This window comes from Carica papaya, chromosome 7, assembly GCF_054855325.1.
Source record: "Carica papaya isolate Zhongbai chromosome 7, ASM5485532v1, whole genome shotgun sequence".
Lineage (NCBI taxonomy): Eukaryota > Viridiplantae > Streptophyta > Magnoliopsida > Brassicales > Caricaceae > Carica > Carica papaya.
Genome location: NC_142315.1, coordinates 28,547,737 through 28,564,180, shown reverse-complemented (window position 1 = coordinate 28,564,180; position 16,444 = coordinate 28,547,737). Strand labels below are relative to the sequence as shown.

The following is a 16,444-nucleotide window of genomic DNA, read 5'->3' as shown; positions in this document are numbered from 1 at the left end:
TTCAGAAGAGAGTGATTATTTATAGTTGCTGCCAGAGAGAAGATCCTACAAATATTGAAGAACATATCTGCATCTAACAGCAACTGTGACTACATAAACATAGCCTCTGGCACCTGAGGGGGATCAAATATAAACACCTAGGATAAGTGGCATAGTTAACGGCCAAAAGTTTCATTGTCAAGAGGCATTCAGTGCCAAACCCATTGTGTTTCATGTGTGTAATAAGAAAGTGAGATCTTAAGATTTAGCTTATCAGTTTCAGTCTACAAATAGAAATCTACTGATCTCAATCTTCTCTTTTTTACATTTTGTTAAGAGGGGTCTTGTAATGAAGAAAACGTATGTAGGCAAGACAAGGGTGTAGAAAACATACAAGAGGGTGCTCAAAAAAGATTAAATCAAATTTCACAAGAACAAAATTAGAGGTGATAGAAAGGTTATATGCTCATTCCTTCAAAGAATTACTTACACTATTTTCTGAATGGATATGGTACAAGTTGCCTTCTGAAGAACAAGTTCCATAAGCAGTCCAGCATTCTGCTTCACCAAGGATTGAAGTGAGAAGCACAAAGTTATTGTTCTAAGAAGCGGCAACATCAGCACCTGATCAAACAAAAATAGTTGTAGTTAGGAAGATTCACCTTTCTGAGACAAACACAGCGTCAAAAGTTCTCAGTTAACTTTTCATGCTACGGTATGAATTTATTCCCCTGGCTTCTGAATTTCATACAGAATCTACTGCAGAAATATCCTTCGTTTCCCAATTTCAACAAGGCTAAATTTTTTTATTAGCTCTGAATATCTTTGCCACACGGGGGTATATGTTGATCCTCTTCCCATAATAATTTGACATTGCTGCTCTGGATTGACAAATGACGTAATTGTTCAGACTCCTTGTGTGAAGCATTTAATTTAGATTTTTCAGTTTCAGCTTTCTTCATTTCTAGCTCAAGTTGCTTGCAGTTCTCATCGTGAGCTCGATTGAACATTCTGACAAAGTTGAGCAGAGTCGAGACAACTGGAGAAGATAATTATTAGTAAACGAAATGTCATGAAAAAAAAAAAAAGCAAATTGTTGGGAGAATAACAGAAAAAATATGCATGTGAGTTGGTAAATATGACATTGGATACAAAATACCTCGTCATACTCTATAATCAAACAGAATTCTCTATTGCCATTGTTCATTTACAGAAGACATAAATAAAGAAACATCTGCCACCAGCCTTATATACCTGGTATAGCTAAATGTTGAATAAGAATAAACTCGATATACTGAGCTTATACTATAGGATACATAAAACCACTTGCTGAAGTGAAGAATGCTTTGGTAATTTAAGATAAACAAAATAGATAGAGCACATGAAACTTAATTTCCAGAGCATTTACATCTTCTGGCTGGACTGCTATTTGGTAAGAAATTGCAGAACAGGAGCTCAACCAAATTGGAAAATACATCCAATCATAAGCTAGGGCAGAAACAAAATTTAGTGGCCAACAATTATGCTGCCCCCTAAAGTAGCTACCAATATCTACTGATCCTATCAATGATCCAATTCAAACCATTAATGAAGAAAGGTCCTATCAATGATCCAATTCAAACAATTAATGAAGAAAGGTTATTGAACCTAGACATATTATACTAAATCTTCAAATTTCTCACTCACAAACTGGAAGTTCGTTCTCAAGAGGACCTTCAGCAAAATGCAAGCATGAACAAACCCAATGTCCTTTCTATATATACAAGGAAAGCAATCACATATTATCAACTATATGAATAATAATTGAAGTAATAGTCAATAACTTGACTAGTAAAAGATATTGCATAACTGTTCATAGCATTACAACCCAATCTTAATAGTCAACAAATACCTTGTTCGAAAGAACAGCGAGCTGGATCTTCTCCAAAGTATATTATTAATGCATCCACGTTTCTGCCCTGTGAAAAATCGATCTATGGGTGAGGAAGAGCCTAACTAATTAAGTTGAATGATAACCAACTGGGAATGCTTGTCATGAAAGTTAGAAACGTACCACCCCAGAATATAGTGAAGCCAAAGATCTTACTTCAGCTTCAGCGAGACAAAGGAATTCCTTTAAAGTCTGAAAAACATACAAAAGCCAAATGCTACAGACCCAAACAAAAGGAAAAAAGGAAAAAACAAAGAGATATTTGAAAAATCATCATAAGCATAAAAAATGATCCCAATAACTCTCCATGATCATCTGATTATATCAGATGCTACCATCAAAACACCCATAATGACGATGATGCATTGAGTATCCTTTTAAGACATATTTTGCTTCATCAATTACAATTAGATCTAAGATGGCCAATCATAACTTTTCAGTTTCTCATGCTGGACAATGTGAGGACACTAGAACTGATATGGTGCATGAGAACATGATGTAACTGACATGCAGAAGTTTGACAATAAATTTATAATTCAAAATGAAGTTTTTGGTGACAAATTTATAACTCAAACTATATGAAACCAATTTCGTGAGTTCAAATTAAATTTTATGGGAAATTCTTTTCTTACTCCTTCACTCTAGTAGTTTTCTTGCATGATCCTGAACAAAAATGACATGAAACCTTACCCCAACTGCACATTCAAAATTGGGAGAAATGAAATGTATGCCCTCAAAAACAGTGATTAGCATGCATATACACTACCACAAAAGAGATGTCAATTATACCTTATGAAAGTTTTCTGATACAGGACCATCACTTTCAGACATGGAAAGTTCCTGCACAACTTTCTCCAATCCTTTATTTATAGCTTGCATTTCCTCTGCCAAATATTTCAGTTGTATCTGGAAGACAATTAAACAACATTACAAGACAATAGCTTCAAGAAAGTCTTTTTTATATATTTATTCAGAATAAGGTTGACAAAGATACCTTTGATGCAGGTTCCAAACTTGCAAGATCTTTCGAGAAATCTAAGAGCTCAGGGAGTTTATCAGCAAGTACCTAAAATATTTTCAGCACGGTATAACATGAACAACAAGTTGTGCAAACGTTTCCCCGTAAAGGAATGCACTTCCACGGTAATACTCAAACAACTAACAATTTTAATTAAAAACATTATGAAGACAAGTAAATGGAGTTGATTATAAATTGTTAGACAAGTTCTTCTGCCATGTTCATAATATGAATCATTCAGAGAACTAGATTAGCCTGCATGCTTTCTCAGAAGAATGGATTACGAAGAAACAAAAGAATTAAGAAGGAGAAAAAGGAATTTGCAGAAAACTTTGAGAAAATTTCTAAAATATCCCCCCCCCCCCCCCCCCCCCAAGATTTCTATACTCTGATGCATTTTCTTAATATTTTAAGAAAATCAATATCCACATACTTCAGATGTCTAAAATCCCCTTTCTATAAGTTGATGAACCTTTTTAACGAAAAAGGACACCAAGAAAGCTAACATACAAATTGCTCCTTGAAGTTTGACCTCAATTTTCATTTTACTTCTCAGCGTTCAACAAGTTGCAATACTGAAGTTAGATTAAATTTCCAAGCACAGGATTCAGTTTGGTTTTATAACTTCTGTGGAAGAAAAAGAAATTGAAAACTAAAATAAATTGCAACATAGAAGCTCCAGAATCGATAATGTCTCAGCAAATATGCTCTACAAGACGAGAAAAAATATGTAGCTCCTCAAGTAGAAACATAAAGGGGTGTTCATGAAATCTACATAGTGCTTGTCGAGATTTTTAGAATCTAATGGTGACAATCCACTATGTGTCTATCTCATTTTTTTAGCATGTAAAGTAACTTTTCTCTCTATTATGCACCCCTTCAAATCAATTGGCAACTCGTAACAAAAAGAAGATGCATTTTTCAGATATACTTTATAGAAGTGTATTTTAATAGATATGACATACAAGGACATAAATACATGGATCATAGACAAATTTTAATTTAAGAAACAAACTTATGATTTATCTTTCCATCTAAATAAGTCATTAGTAGTCAAGCAACAGATTTATGATTTATTTTTTCATCAGGCTAATTCCTTATAGTCCCCTGAACAACTATGGAACTTCTGAGGCGTCATTATATAAGCATCATACATATGTGAAGTTTTTACTTTTGAGACAGCTTACATATGTAAACATGAGAAAGCTGATGGGTATTAAAAATATTTTTTTGGAACTTTATGTAAATTTAGGAATGACATTCATAAAAGCCATGTGAAGAATTGTAATTTCTTCTTTTGTATTAAAGGATATAGTTACAATTTTTACCTTACACAGATAATGCATGAGAGTCATCTTCTTGTTCCTTGCACGTGTCTCACTGAGCTTAAGAAGGCTGTCCAACCTAAATCCAACAGCAGAGCCTAGTGGAAAAAATTTGAAGGTGGTTTCAGAAAACTTTGCTTTAAAAAAAAAGGTTAAGCTAGATAAGAGAGAAGTATATCTGACAAAAAAAAAAAAGAAAAGTGCATAGAAATTAGAGAGAGGTGACCAAGCTAGTCGAGGACAATAGACAAGGTGATTGTAGCTAGTACAGCATTCCAATTTCTCCAACTCTGAGACTAATCAGTTAAGCAACAACCAATGAGAATGGGATTTTAGTTCAATTCAGAGAGAGAATCTATTTTCTTTCTAGAAGCTGCTGAAGGACATGGCCAAATTACTAGGTCTATGCCAGCCATACGAATCAAAGTTTAATAACAAAACCTCAAGTGTAATATGCTAGTGATTGTTGGAGATTGACATTATGGATAGAACCACTAGAAAGAAAATGTAGAGTATATTAGAGCAACACATAACATGAAAAATCAACAAGAAGCCGGTGCATAAAAGAATTAGAAGTAAAATGATTTATTTAATAACTGAGTGATATCTGGGTAACTATGATGAGACATACTTCATCAAGACATGCATTATTTTCAATAATTTGATAACATGACTGAAAGAAAATTCAACCTTGATAATATGTGATGGAGAAATAAAATACAAACTTTTACAATAATGTGTTACTTGAATACAAATGATGTCACAAAGAACACTTCAATCAAGAAACAATTTATGAGCTCCAGGCATATAACTAATTGCTTAGATATGTCATCCAAAGAGTTGAAACTTCGAAAAGTTTTGTTATCATGAAGAACCCTAGTATTGACAAGAAAACTGTTATCCTTCTATCTGAAAAAATATATAATGATTTAAGAATGATAAGCACAAATCTAACTTTTAAATCACCTCTTGCAGTTCCCTGGTTCAAAGCATTTCCTAGTGAAAGAATTGTTTGCATGATCCTCATAAATTTGAAAGAGTTCCTTATCTGATAAAAAATATTAGAACATAGGTTAAACATGCCAAGTACTTGAATAACTCAAACAGAGTTCAATAAATAGAAAATTAGTAACAGAATACCATTTACCTCTTCTGTTGCAGAGTTTACAACATTCAGGCTATTTCTAAGATCAGAAACCTGAGGGTAAATTTTAAAAGACAATTAGAATAAGACCAGACTGCTTGGAAGCAAGTGGATGAATGGTTCTTTCCAACCTGTGTTTGAAACTGCATCTTAAATGAGAAAACTCTGAGCTTGGATTCTGCACGTGGAACTTTCATCAACTCTAAGAAAAACTGTAATGTAAGGCAGAAACAATTAATACTATGGAGAATGCCAAACAACCACATAGACTCTCAATTTTCCAGATTGAGCAGTTTACAATTCACAGAGATTTGTCCCAACTTTAATACACATGAAATGTCAATAAATGACGATCCATCCTTCTAAGAAGAAAGCAGTTTGCAGGGAACAGAAAAGCACATAAGGAAAGCAAGTTACCTGTTCACATTTTCCTAGCTTTTCCTTCTCCCCAGTGTAGCCCTGAACACAAAAATATAAAATTGTAATTCAAAAGGATCAGATGAAAGCATTATCTTGAGGCAGTTGACATTTCCACAAGTTTAAACTTAGTGGAGATCAAGAATTCAGCATATAATAGGTTTAATGTCAGCATACTTTGAGGAGTTCCATCTCTTCCTTCGTCGGACAAAACTTTACGAGGTTCTCTACTTGATCAACATCTAATGCTGAATCCTCTAGGGCAAGAACTGAGTTCTGTCAATGTTTCATAAGACAGCCTATCGATAATCTTCCAATGTGCACAAGAAAAAAGCAAATTCTAAAGTACAAAAAAGAAAAAGACATGCACCATTCTGGATGACAATGCCCAAATGACAGATCACACTTATAGGAAACATAGTAGGAACAAGATAAAAGAAGAATAAGAGACAAGCAAATTGCTAGTGAGAGTCAAAATTATATTCCACTTTTCCCTCTTCTTTTTCCTTTTTTTAACAACAAAAAAAATTAATAAGATTAAAAAATTTCCAGTTAAAGGAGCATTAGTAGGGTTCACAAACCACTATTGTCCAATAAATTTAAGCACTATTTTGGTGGATTTTTATAACTTACTTTGCTTGGTCCTCAATAGATTTAAAGGAGCCTGATTGCCATGCTACTTTGTCTAGTGCGGCAGTTATCAGATGTCTAAGCTCTAAATTGCTTAAATTCCAATTTATCATATATTAAATCCTGTATTGTTAAGAGAACATCTTTGGCTAGGAGATTTTAGACAAGATTGAATTTACAATGCAAATCTTGTGGCTTTCTAGATGAGAGGGAGGAAAGGTAACAATTGAACTTTTGATTGGCAAAAATTCTATCTAGAGAATGCCCGAGAGTTTCTGTTATCGGTTTATTAAATCCACCTCCATTACTTATATTCAAACATCACCAACTATAGCACCAACGTTCCTATTCATGCAACAGTGACAGTCAACTGAAATTCTATACTAATATTTTAAAAAATAAAAAAATAAAAATTCCTATAGAATTCATTTGCAACTTGTCATTTATTTTAACTAGGAAATTTATAAATTCAATTTGAAGATAATGAATTGAGCTCATATAAAATTCTACATGAAATTCCATAAGAGCTTAGTTAAAAATAAGTGCAGATCTGCAAAATAGTTCCACACAAATATTAGATTTATTCCAAACATAGCTAAATTTTATCCTATACAAACTTGCATTTACCAAGCACATGAACATGACAATGTCAAGACAGATGAGAGGAAATAAATGATAATATCAATAAAAGATGGACATTATAGAATGAAGAAGACATCTCCAGTGGCTGGGCCTCTATAGCTCAGAATAAATCTAGCAGTCAACTTAGTAACTCTCTGAAGAATAACCTGCAGTTAACCACTAACCAATTCTAGAAAATCTCTTCCAAGCCTTAAAGTATCATGATCTCACCATTAGGTCATGCAATGGAACTTTCACCTTTGAAAGCATGATTTCACAATTGTAGGCTCGCCGGTGGTCGATCTGCAATGAATGGTGTTACAAAAAAAAAACTAGTATTGGGAATGAGGCACACAAGATTCAAACACCACAAAACAAGCCCACCCAACAATGTAAACTAGTTTTACGACATGTGTTGATATCTAAAAGATCAGATATTAACATTTCTGATGAGAAAAATAAAATGAGTATTTCTTCCCATCCCTAAGTTTCAAGTATCCAACATAATGCAGTTTGAAAAAGACAGTTAGCAACAAAGTAAGATGCTTCACATTTTCGTGTTATATTATCTGGTGCTTCATTCTATATAAGTATGACAAACAATCAATAATAGATCAATAAGTGATATAATCTAGTTTCCATTTACTAAAAGTATCAATAAAGAGAGAGCTCTGTTCTCTTATCTTAATGACATAAATAAGAGAAAGCATAGAACTAGAGTATATAAAAGAAAAAAGATGATTTGAACATGCAGTCTGGAACATAGTATTTAGTCCAGAAAAAGAAGAAGATAGTTCGAGGCTGGTTCAATAAATGAAGGCAGATAAAATAAAAAATGAGTAAAACAATTCATTATGCAGATATTAAGTTACCAGTTGAACTTTCTCAGATTTAGGTGCACATGAACCATGAGTGCTTGATTTTGTGCGAAGCTCTAAATTTGGAGTTGCTGAGAAAAGATTTTCAAGTTCTAGCATATCAATCTCTGGAGCCCTACATGGATATGTCATATTTAAGGTCCTGTAATGCATAAAAAGGTACAAAAAACAAAAAAATCACTAGACAAAGTTGAGGTTCTCTCTTAGCGCAATAGTGCATACGTGGATGCATCACCGGACTTTTGTGCTTCAGCCCATAAACTTCCTTGTACAGCTCTTGTTAATTTCAACCAATGCAATGGTTTTAATTTCTTGGTTTGATGACTCCTCGAATTAACAGCACGTAACATCCGTCCCTTTGTGGACATGGGAGAACTATATGGTGGTGGAGGAGATGGAGTTTTGTTACCAGCTTCAGAAGGAAGTGCAGAGGAATTGAGTGACATGGCAGGAGTCTGTGGTAATGGTGGTGGTACTGGGGATGAAGTAACAGGATCAGTGACTTTTCCAGAATGAAGAGGAGGGGGTGGTGGTGTAGGAGGTCCACCTCTAACAATTGCATTTTCCTTTTGAGGTGGAGTTGGAGGAGGAGGAGGAGTAGGAGGTGCAGCAGGAACTTTAGAGGAATTTGATGACACATTGGGGGTCGGGGGTGGGAACACTGATGAAGTACTAAAATTGGTGGTTTTCCCAGAAGGAAGAGGTGGCGGCGGAGGTGGAGGAGGTCTGGCTTGAACAGCTGGTTTCTGACTCAAAGGTGGTGTTGGAGGAGTTGATATTGGAGGAGCAGGGTTTGGTGGCGGCAGCAGAGATGGTGAAGTTAATTTGGACTCCGGCAGTTTAGGAGAAGATAATAAACCGTTTCTTGTGGTACTTAAAGACTGTACGGGAGGTGTCTGACTGTTTCCCGACAACCAACTCTGGTCGTGTGAACAGTTCTCAGACTCCTTGACGAGTGAAAGCTCAGATGATTTTGAAGATTCAGGATGTGTTGATGGTGGTGCTGGAAGAGGAAATGAGGATGTTGGTGGCAAATCTGAGACAATTTTAGTTTCAGGAGATTCAGTTCCTGATGAAGCAGTTATGGTTGAGTCCACCACTGCTAGAGCCACTTTCTCCCGATGGCTGAGTTCAGCATTTTTAAATGTGTCATGATCATGGAAAAGAGGTTTACCATGAGGAGCCTGGGTTGCACTATGATCCGTCAAGGCCACCAAAGATGAATCTTGCTTAGAACTACAAACAGGCTGCAGCCTTAGTTGGTCCATGATATCAGACCGACTAGATTGATATGCAGCACACAAATCTTGGGAGGTAGTCTTCTTGTTTAGGTCAGTATCTGAAGTTGTTCTTGGTGAGGGCACAGACTCAACCTTCAGTCCCGAAAACGGAGATAACTTTCCGCTATTTATAATATCTTGAATCCTTCTAGGACTTCTCTCCCGCAGTCTAGGGCTAGTTGCCACCTTCAGATCATGTTCAGAATCAGACTTTTCCTGGAGAATGTTTGTTACACTTAAATGTTGAAGCATATTAAGTGCAACATCTGCCTTATGATCTAACCAATCAACTTGGCTAAATATCTCGTGAACTTTGGCAAATGCTTCAATAGGAAGACCTTCTTTCTCCTCCAAATATGGAAAATTAACTGCAGCAACAGCTGAAGCATCATCCATCTCTGAGAAAATAAGCTTTATCCAGAAAGTAAAGTTTTCATTAGAGAGACAGCACCACAAACCACCTTGTGAAATCAAATAAGACATGGTCACATAGACATACCTCAGCTCTGAAGTTCTTTGGAAATTGTTCTCTAGCATCCCATAACGTGTCAATTTCATCACGGTTTAGCATCAAAATGTTTGATCTAATAAAAGCTGTGTTGAACACAATCCGGAACATCATCGTTTCTCTTTCCATATCATCATTCAAGTTGAGGCATTCGACCACAACATCACCTTGAATATGGCAGTTGATATCAATCTTAACTAGTTCACATTCTACCTGCAATTAAATGGTAAGCATTCCAAATAATCACATTGTTATGACATTGAAACAACTTGAGTGAGCATATAAAAGAAACTATAGCAAAAAAGGAATTTGTCCACCATAAAGAAATATGCGAGGGCATTAAAATATATAAAAAAACTGTCTCTGACCAGGCTGTAAGTCCCAGTGTCCAAATTAAAGATAACAAGCTCAATCTCAATGATAATCCTGCTATCTCCTCTATAGCAGAGAGTCTTTGGATATTACTGATGGTATGATTAGTTGAAAAAAGAAAATTATGTTCCAGTTGATAAAAATATTCAAGTCAATGGCCAAGACCAGAAAGCCCTTTAAATCTTTACATGGCTCTACGCTCTTCCATTTTCTACCTACAAATACATTCACTACACTCACTGTCTATTTTTATACAGTGATAAAGTGTTTTCTCCTTTGTCTTGGAAAATGTTGCAGACAGAATAATGTGTATACAATTTTACTCATGAGACATGAGCCAATAAAATGCAGTTTGAATTTGTTGAACAGATTAATCAGTTATCTGCTTGCCCTTGGAAGTTCAGGGCTAATGGGATAGAAAAAGTTATAATAAGTTTGAAAGGTTTTAAGCATCAATAAGGATGGCAGGTTATCTCATGGACCACCATGATTTACAATGTACAATTTGATTCAATGCAAAAGCAACCAATCCCAAATTGTGTGGCATAGATCCATGTAGTACGTTTATTTTGATTTAATATCAGCCTTAAAAATGTAGTTTTAGGATCAGAAAGATTAAAAGCAACAATAAATCGCATCCAATATCGATGTTAAAAAATTTGCTCCTTTATTTAAGAAAAATGTTGCTGAAAGAATGTCCTATTTATGAGGTCTTACTCATAAGATATGAAGTAAATGAAGTGCAATTTGAATACATTGAACAATAAATTTTATCTGCATGCCTTGACAGTTCAAGGACCCATTAAACAGGTAATTCAGAAGTAAATTCTGTTATGTTAATGAGGTGCAATTTGATGTAATGAAAAAGCAAGTAACATCAAACAGTATTTGACACAAATTCACAGGTTATTTATGCACTCAATTTCCTTACTTGCCTCAATTAATGCATGGATTATTTACATATGAAAAACAAAATAAGTGGCAAAAGCTAAATTATATATCCAACACCTGCTTATAGAGTCGGACAGATTTGCTCTTCTTTGGGGATGAGTACAAAATGTTGGGAGTTCCTTCAGCTGTTAGAAAATGATCCTGTCCATATATCCGAAAAAATGGACGACAACCCCCCTGCCCATCAAAATCAGGAATAAGCCTCAGAATGACACAATCCAAAGTGAGAGCTCGATCCACTGGAGGCCACTCTGAGACCACATTCCTCCTCAAGATGTACTGGAGATAACGTATCTGAGAAGGGATTGGATTTAGAGGCGACAACAAGTGCAAAAGCTCGCGCGGAGCCAGCCTGTAGATCATGTCCAAGGTCTTCTGCTCCCCACTGTACTGCTTCCGGTAAATCAAGAGTGCAGCCAGCATAAAAGCTAACACTGGCCAGCCACCACGTTCACAATGCATTAGTAGCAAGTTATTCAGTCCAAGTGAAAGCCAGCTTTCACATGATCTGAGAAAATGGTGGACCACCTCCATCTTGAGCAATGGACACCCCTCGTAGTGCCGAGGATAATCCATTATGGTCATATCATACTCGGACAAAACATCAGCCATCATGCTCCGCGTCTCCCCCTCACGGAAATTGAACACCAACAGAGAAGCTTCAGGAGTGTGATCCCTAAGTTGACCGACAACCCCTCCTATGTACGATTTATAATTTTCTGTCTCCCATGGATCAGTAGTAAAGCAGCAGTCGAAAACTACAAGTACAGAGAATTGCCACAGCATTATGACTCACTTCAGAGTTTAACCAAAATAAAAGGAAAAGAAAAATCCATATTGACAATCCCAACAGTAATCCAAATCTATATGGTTCTGAATTTTTCTAATCGCGATGAACCTGGAAGTCAGGTACAGTGCTTCCACTGTCTCCATTACTGTATAACAACTTAATGGAACATACGAACAATCACAAGAACTCCAAAAATCCTCTAGTTAAGCAGTCAACATTTACTCAACTTTCTGCTTAACAAATTGTTATGCAAATTACCTTTACCAAAAGATTCAAATATCTCCTCACCTGTTTTAAGCTCAATATTGAAAGTATAAAGAGAAAGTTGAATTAAACAAACAAGAACAGAAACAAGAGTAGTCTATGAAGTTCATCATAGCATGTCTCACACGCTCAATTCGCTATCTACTCTGTTCTCTCAACTCAGTAAACAATAAAACGAAAAAGAAAAATCCCTGAATTATAACACCTTATTCTTCTCCGATAGTTTCCAGTCAGCCAAACGGAAAAAACGGATTACGATCAAACTCAAATAAGGAAAAAAAGAAAAAAAAAACAAAAAAACAAAACGAAAAGCAAATTGTCAAACACATACCAAACAGAAACTAAATCACGATCGCAGGAGACATAATTCAACCCCAAAAAAATAAAAGATAAGCGATAAGAACAAATTCAAAAGCAAAAAAAAAAAAAAAACTAACCGTAAACTCGCTCACAGATCTCGAGCAATCCATCGGGCGGTTTTCTATAAAACAATTTGCGAAACAACGCCATCTCTCACTTTCCTCAAACTCCTCCAATTCCCTAAATCAGCTCGTTCATTCACTTTTTCACAACGACACGAACACAGAGACGCTCGTATCCTGTCCTTTTCCTTTCTCCGCAGTCCTGAGAAACTCCGGCGTCAAAAATTTGAAATTCCGGTCCGTTTTCAGGCAATCTTCAAGAAAAAGATTGATAATACGGGTTAGCACTGATTACGTTTTGATTAAGCAAAATCGACAATGGTGATGATTGGGTAAAATGGAAAATAAAAATGTTTTTCTTTGTCGTTTTCTGCACGCAAAAGCCCCTGTTCACACTTAACGGATTATTTCAAGAGGCGCGCTCATGACGTGTACACCACTACCAGCCGCCAAGTAATTTTTGTTTAAATATTTTAATGTAAAATAAAATGATATCTCAAATTTACCCCTGAAAATTAATTATTTAATTTACCAAATTATATAATAATCAATTTAATTTGCCTTTGTGACTTCCCAAAAATATAATAAATTATCCTATATTTAACTTAATTTGATAATTATAATTTTATTAATATATTAATTAATAAATTAAGTATACGTAAATTAAATATAGTTATTACAATAATTAAAAGAATACAATGTTTCTTTCGCTTAAAAATATAATAAATTTAAACTTAACTCAATTTGATCATCGTAACTTTACCAACACATTAATATATTGAATATAAAATCTCGTAAAATCAAATATTATAAGTTTATTATTGTTAATTCGTAATTTAACTTAATTTGACCGTCATAATCTCACTAATATACTAATTAATAAACTAAGTATATATAAATAAAATATTATAAATCAACTATTATAATAATTAAAATAATACAACCGTCACATAATGTTTCTTTCGCTCCAAAAAATAATAGATTCAAACTTAACTCAATTTGATCATCGTAACTTCACCAAAACAGCAATATATTGAATCTAAAATTTTATGGAATCAAATATTATAAGTTGATTATTGTTAACTCATGATTTAACTCAATTTAACCATCATAATCTCACTAATATATTAATTAATAAACTAAGTATATGTAAATTAAATATTATAAATCAACTATTATAATAATTAAAAGAATATAGTTGTCACATAATGTTTCTTTTTGCTTGAAAAGATAATAGATTTAAACTTAACTCAATTTGATCATCGTAACTTCACCAACACATTAATATATTGAATATAAAATCTCATGGAATCAAATATTATAAGTTGATTATTGTTAACTCATGATTTAACTCAATTTAACCATCATAATCTCACTAATATACTAATTAATAAACTAAGTATACATAAATAAAATATTATAAGTCAACTATTACAATAATTTAAAGAATACAGCCGTCGTATAATGTTTCTTTTTGCTTGAAAAGATAATAGATTTAAACTTAACTCAATTTGATCATCGTAACTTCACAAACACATTAATATATTGAATCTAAAATCTTATGGAATCAAATATTATAAGTTTATTATTGTTAATTTACGATTTAATTCAATTTGACCATCATAATCTCACTAATATACTAATTAATAAACTAAGTATACATGAATCAAATATTATAAATCAACTATTACAATAATTTAAAAAATACAGTCGTCACATAATGTTTCTTTCGCTTGAAAATATAATAAATTTAAACTTAACTCAATTTGATCATCGTAACTTCACCAAAACATCAATATATTGAATATAAAATTTTATGAAATCAAATATTATAAGTTGATTATTGTTAACTCATGATTTAACTCAATTTAACCATCATAATCTCACTAATATACTAATTAATAAACTAAGTATACGTAAATAAAATATTATAAGTCAACTATTACAATAATTTAAAGAATACAGCCATCGTATAATGTTTCTTTTTGCTTGAAAAGATAATAGATTTAAACTTAACTCAATTTGATCATCGTAACTTCACAAACACATTAATATATTGAATCTAAAATCTTATGGAATCAAATATTATAAGTTTATTATTGTTAATTTACGATTTAATTCAATTTGACCATCATAATCTCACTAATATACTAATTAATAAACTAAGTATACATGAATCAAATATTATAAATCAACTATTACAATAATTTAAAAAATACAGTCGTCACATAATGTTTCTTTCGCTTGAAAATATAATAAATTTAAACTTAACTCAATTTGATCATCGTAACTTCACCAAAACATCAATATATTGAATATAAAATTTTATGAAATCAAATATTATAAGTTGATTATTGTTAACTCATGATTTAACTCAATTTAACCATCATAATCTCACTAATATACTAATTAATAAACTAAGTATACGTAAATAAAATATTATAAGTCAACTATTACAATAATTTAAAGAATACAGCCATCGTATAATGTTTCTTTTTGCTTGAAAAGATAATAGATTTAAACTTAACTCAATTTGATCATCGTAACTTCACCAAAACATCAATATATTGAATATAAAATTTTATGAAATCAAATATTATAAGTTGATTATTGTTAAATCATGATTTAACTTTATTTAACCATCATAATCTCACTAATATACTAATTAATAAACTAAGTATACGTAAATAAAATATTATAAGTCAACTATTACAATAATTTAAAGAATACAGCCATCGTATAATGTTTCTTTTTGCTTGAAAAGATAATAGATTTAAACTTAACTCAATTTGATCATCGTAACTTCACCAACACATTAATATATTGAATATAAAATTTTATGGAATCAAATATTATAAGTTAATTATTGTTAACTCATGATTTAACTCAATTTAACCATCATAATCTCACTAATATACTAATTAATAAACTAAGTATACGTAAATAAAATATTATAAGTCAATTATTACAATAATTTAAAGAATACAGCCGTCGTATAATGTTTCTTTTTGCTTGAAAAGATAATAGATTTAAACTTAACTCAATTTGATCATCGTAACTTCACCAACACATTAATATATTGAATATAAAATTTTATGGAATCAAATATTATAAGTTGATTATTGTTAACTCATGATTTAACTCAATTTGACCATCATAATCTCACTAATATACTAATTAATAAACTAAGTATACGTAAATAAAATATTAAAAATTAACTATTACAATAATTTAAAGAATACAGTCGTTACATAATGTTTATTTCGCTTGAAAAGATAATAAATTTAAACTTAATTTAATTTGACCATCGTAACTTCACAAACACATTAATATATTGAATCTAAAATCTCATTGAATCAAATATTATAAGTTGATTATTGTTAACTCATAATGTTACTTTCTATATCTCTAAATGTGTGAAATGGGATGATTATGTACTAAGCAATTTTTGTCCTATGAAATTGATTTAATTTAAATTTATATGTTTTTGTTTTAATTAAATCTAATTCTAATTTACTTAATTCATTGAGTTATGATTAATTTGGATCGGGCCTATGTTGGGTTCGGGTCAAGACATTAAATTTCAAAGGACAACTCCAACAAGCGGGTCGGTTGGGCTAAGAAGAGTGGGCCCACAGGATCAGTTTGACCGTTTGACCAAATTATGATTAAGCACAATTTATAAAATTAAGAACAAATTATCAAATTAATTATCAGAATTTAACGTTAATTACAATTTAGTTTTTGATTTATAACATTTTCTATATATTTTGAACTTCTAATTTTCTTCTATTTTATAATAAAAAAATTAAAATATTTATGTTGTATTTTAATCAAGTAATTAGTTAAAACTATTAATTAAATTAATAACACGGTATAACTATTTTATAACTTAATTAATTAGTTAAAATTATT

The 16,444-nt window shown here is 32.5% G+C and overlaps 1 protein-coding gene across 6 annotated transcripts; it reads right to left on the bottom strand.

The window, feature by feature from the left end:
• Positions 1-278: 278 nt before the first annotated feature.
• Positions 279-12,857, bottom strand: LOC110815757 (formin-like protein 13). 6 transcript variants are annotated; one of them, XR_015813116.1, is made up of 18 exons: positions 12,545-12,856; positions 11,111-11,811; positions 9,722-9,943; positions 8,165-9,633; positions 7,937-8,057; positions 7,296-7,367; positions 5,991-6,089; positions 5,814-5,855; positions 5,528-5,608; positions 5,400-5,450; positions 5,219-5,300; positions 4,256-4,350; positions 2,904-2,975; positions 2,699-2,815; positions 2,033-2,101; positions 1,871-1,937; positions 642-1,018; positions 279-537 (listed from the first exon to the last, which is right to left on the bottom strand). XR_015813116.1 is itself a non-coding variant. In XM_088207042.1 (17 exons), the coding sequence occupies exons 1-17, from the start codon at positions 12,615-12,617 to the stop codon at positions 789-791; spliced, it is 3,636 nt and encodes a 1,211-aa protein (XP_088063168.1). In that variant the 5' UTR covers positions 12,618-12,857; the 3' UTR covers positions 279-788. The 6 variants fall into 6 exon arrangements, 3 of the variants coding, with proteins under 3 accessions (XP_088063168.1, XP_088063167.1, XP_088063169.1); XR_015813117.1 differs by having other exon boundaries at positions 279-603; positions 682-1,018; XR_015813118.1 differs by having other exon boundaries at positions 279-603; positions 731-1,018.
• Between the last annotated feature and the right edge of the window lie 3,587 nt (positions 12,858-16,444).

Excerpts from the sequence above, each read along its gene's own strand:
- LOC110815757 (XM_088207041.1), bottom strand. The coding sequence starts at position 12,617 with ATGGCGTTGTTTCGCAAATTGTTTTATAGAAAACCGCCCGATGGATTG. Across the intron at positions 6,090-7,295 it reads TTCCATTGCATGACCTAATG|AACTCAGTTCTTGCCCTAGA; the intron begins GTGAGATCATGA and ends AAACATTGACAG. Across the intron at positions 5,609-5,813 it reads AGCTAGGAAAATGTGAACAG|TTTTTCTTAGAGTTGATGAA; the intron begins GTAACTTGCTTT and ends CTTACATTACAG.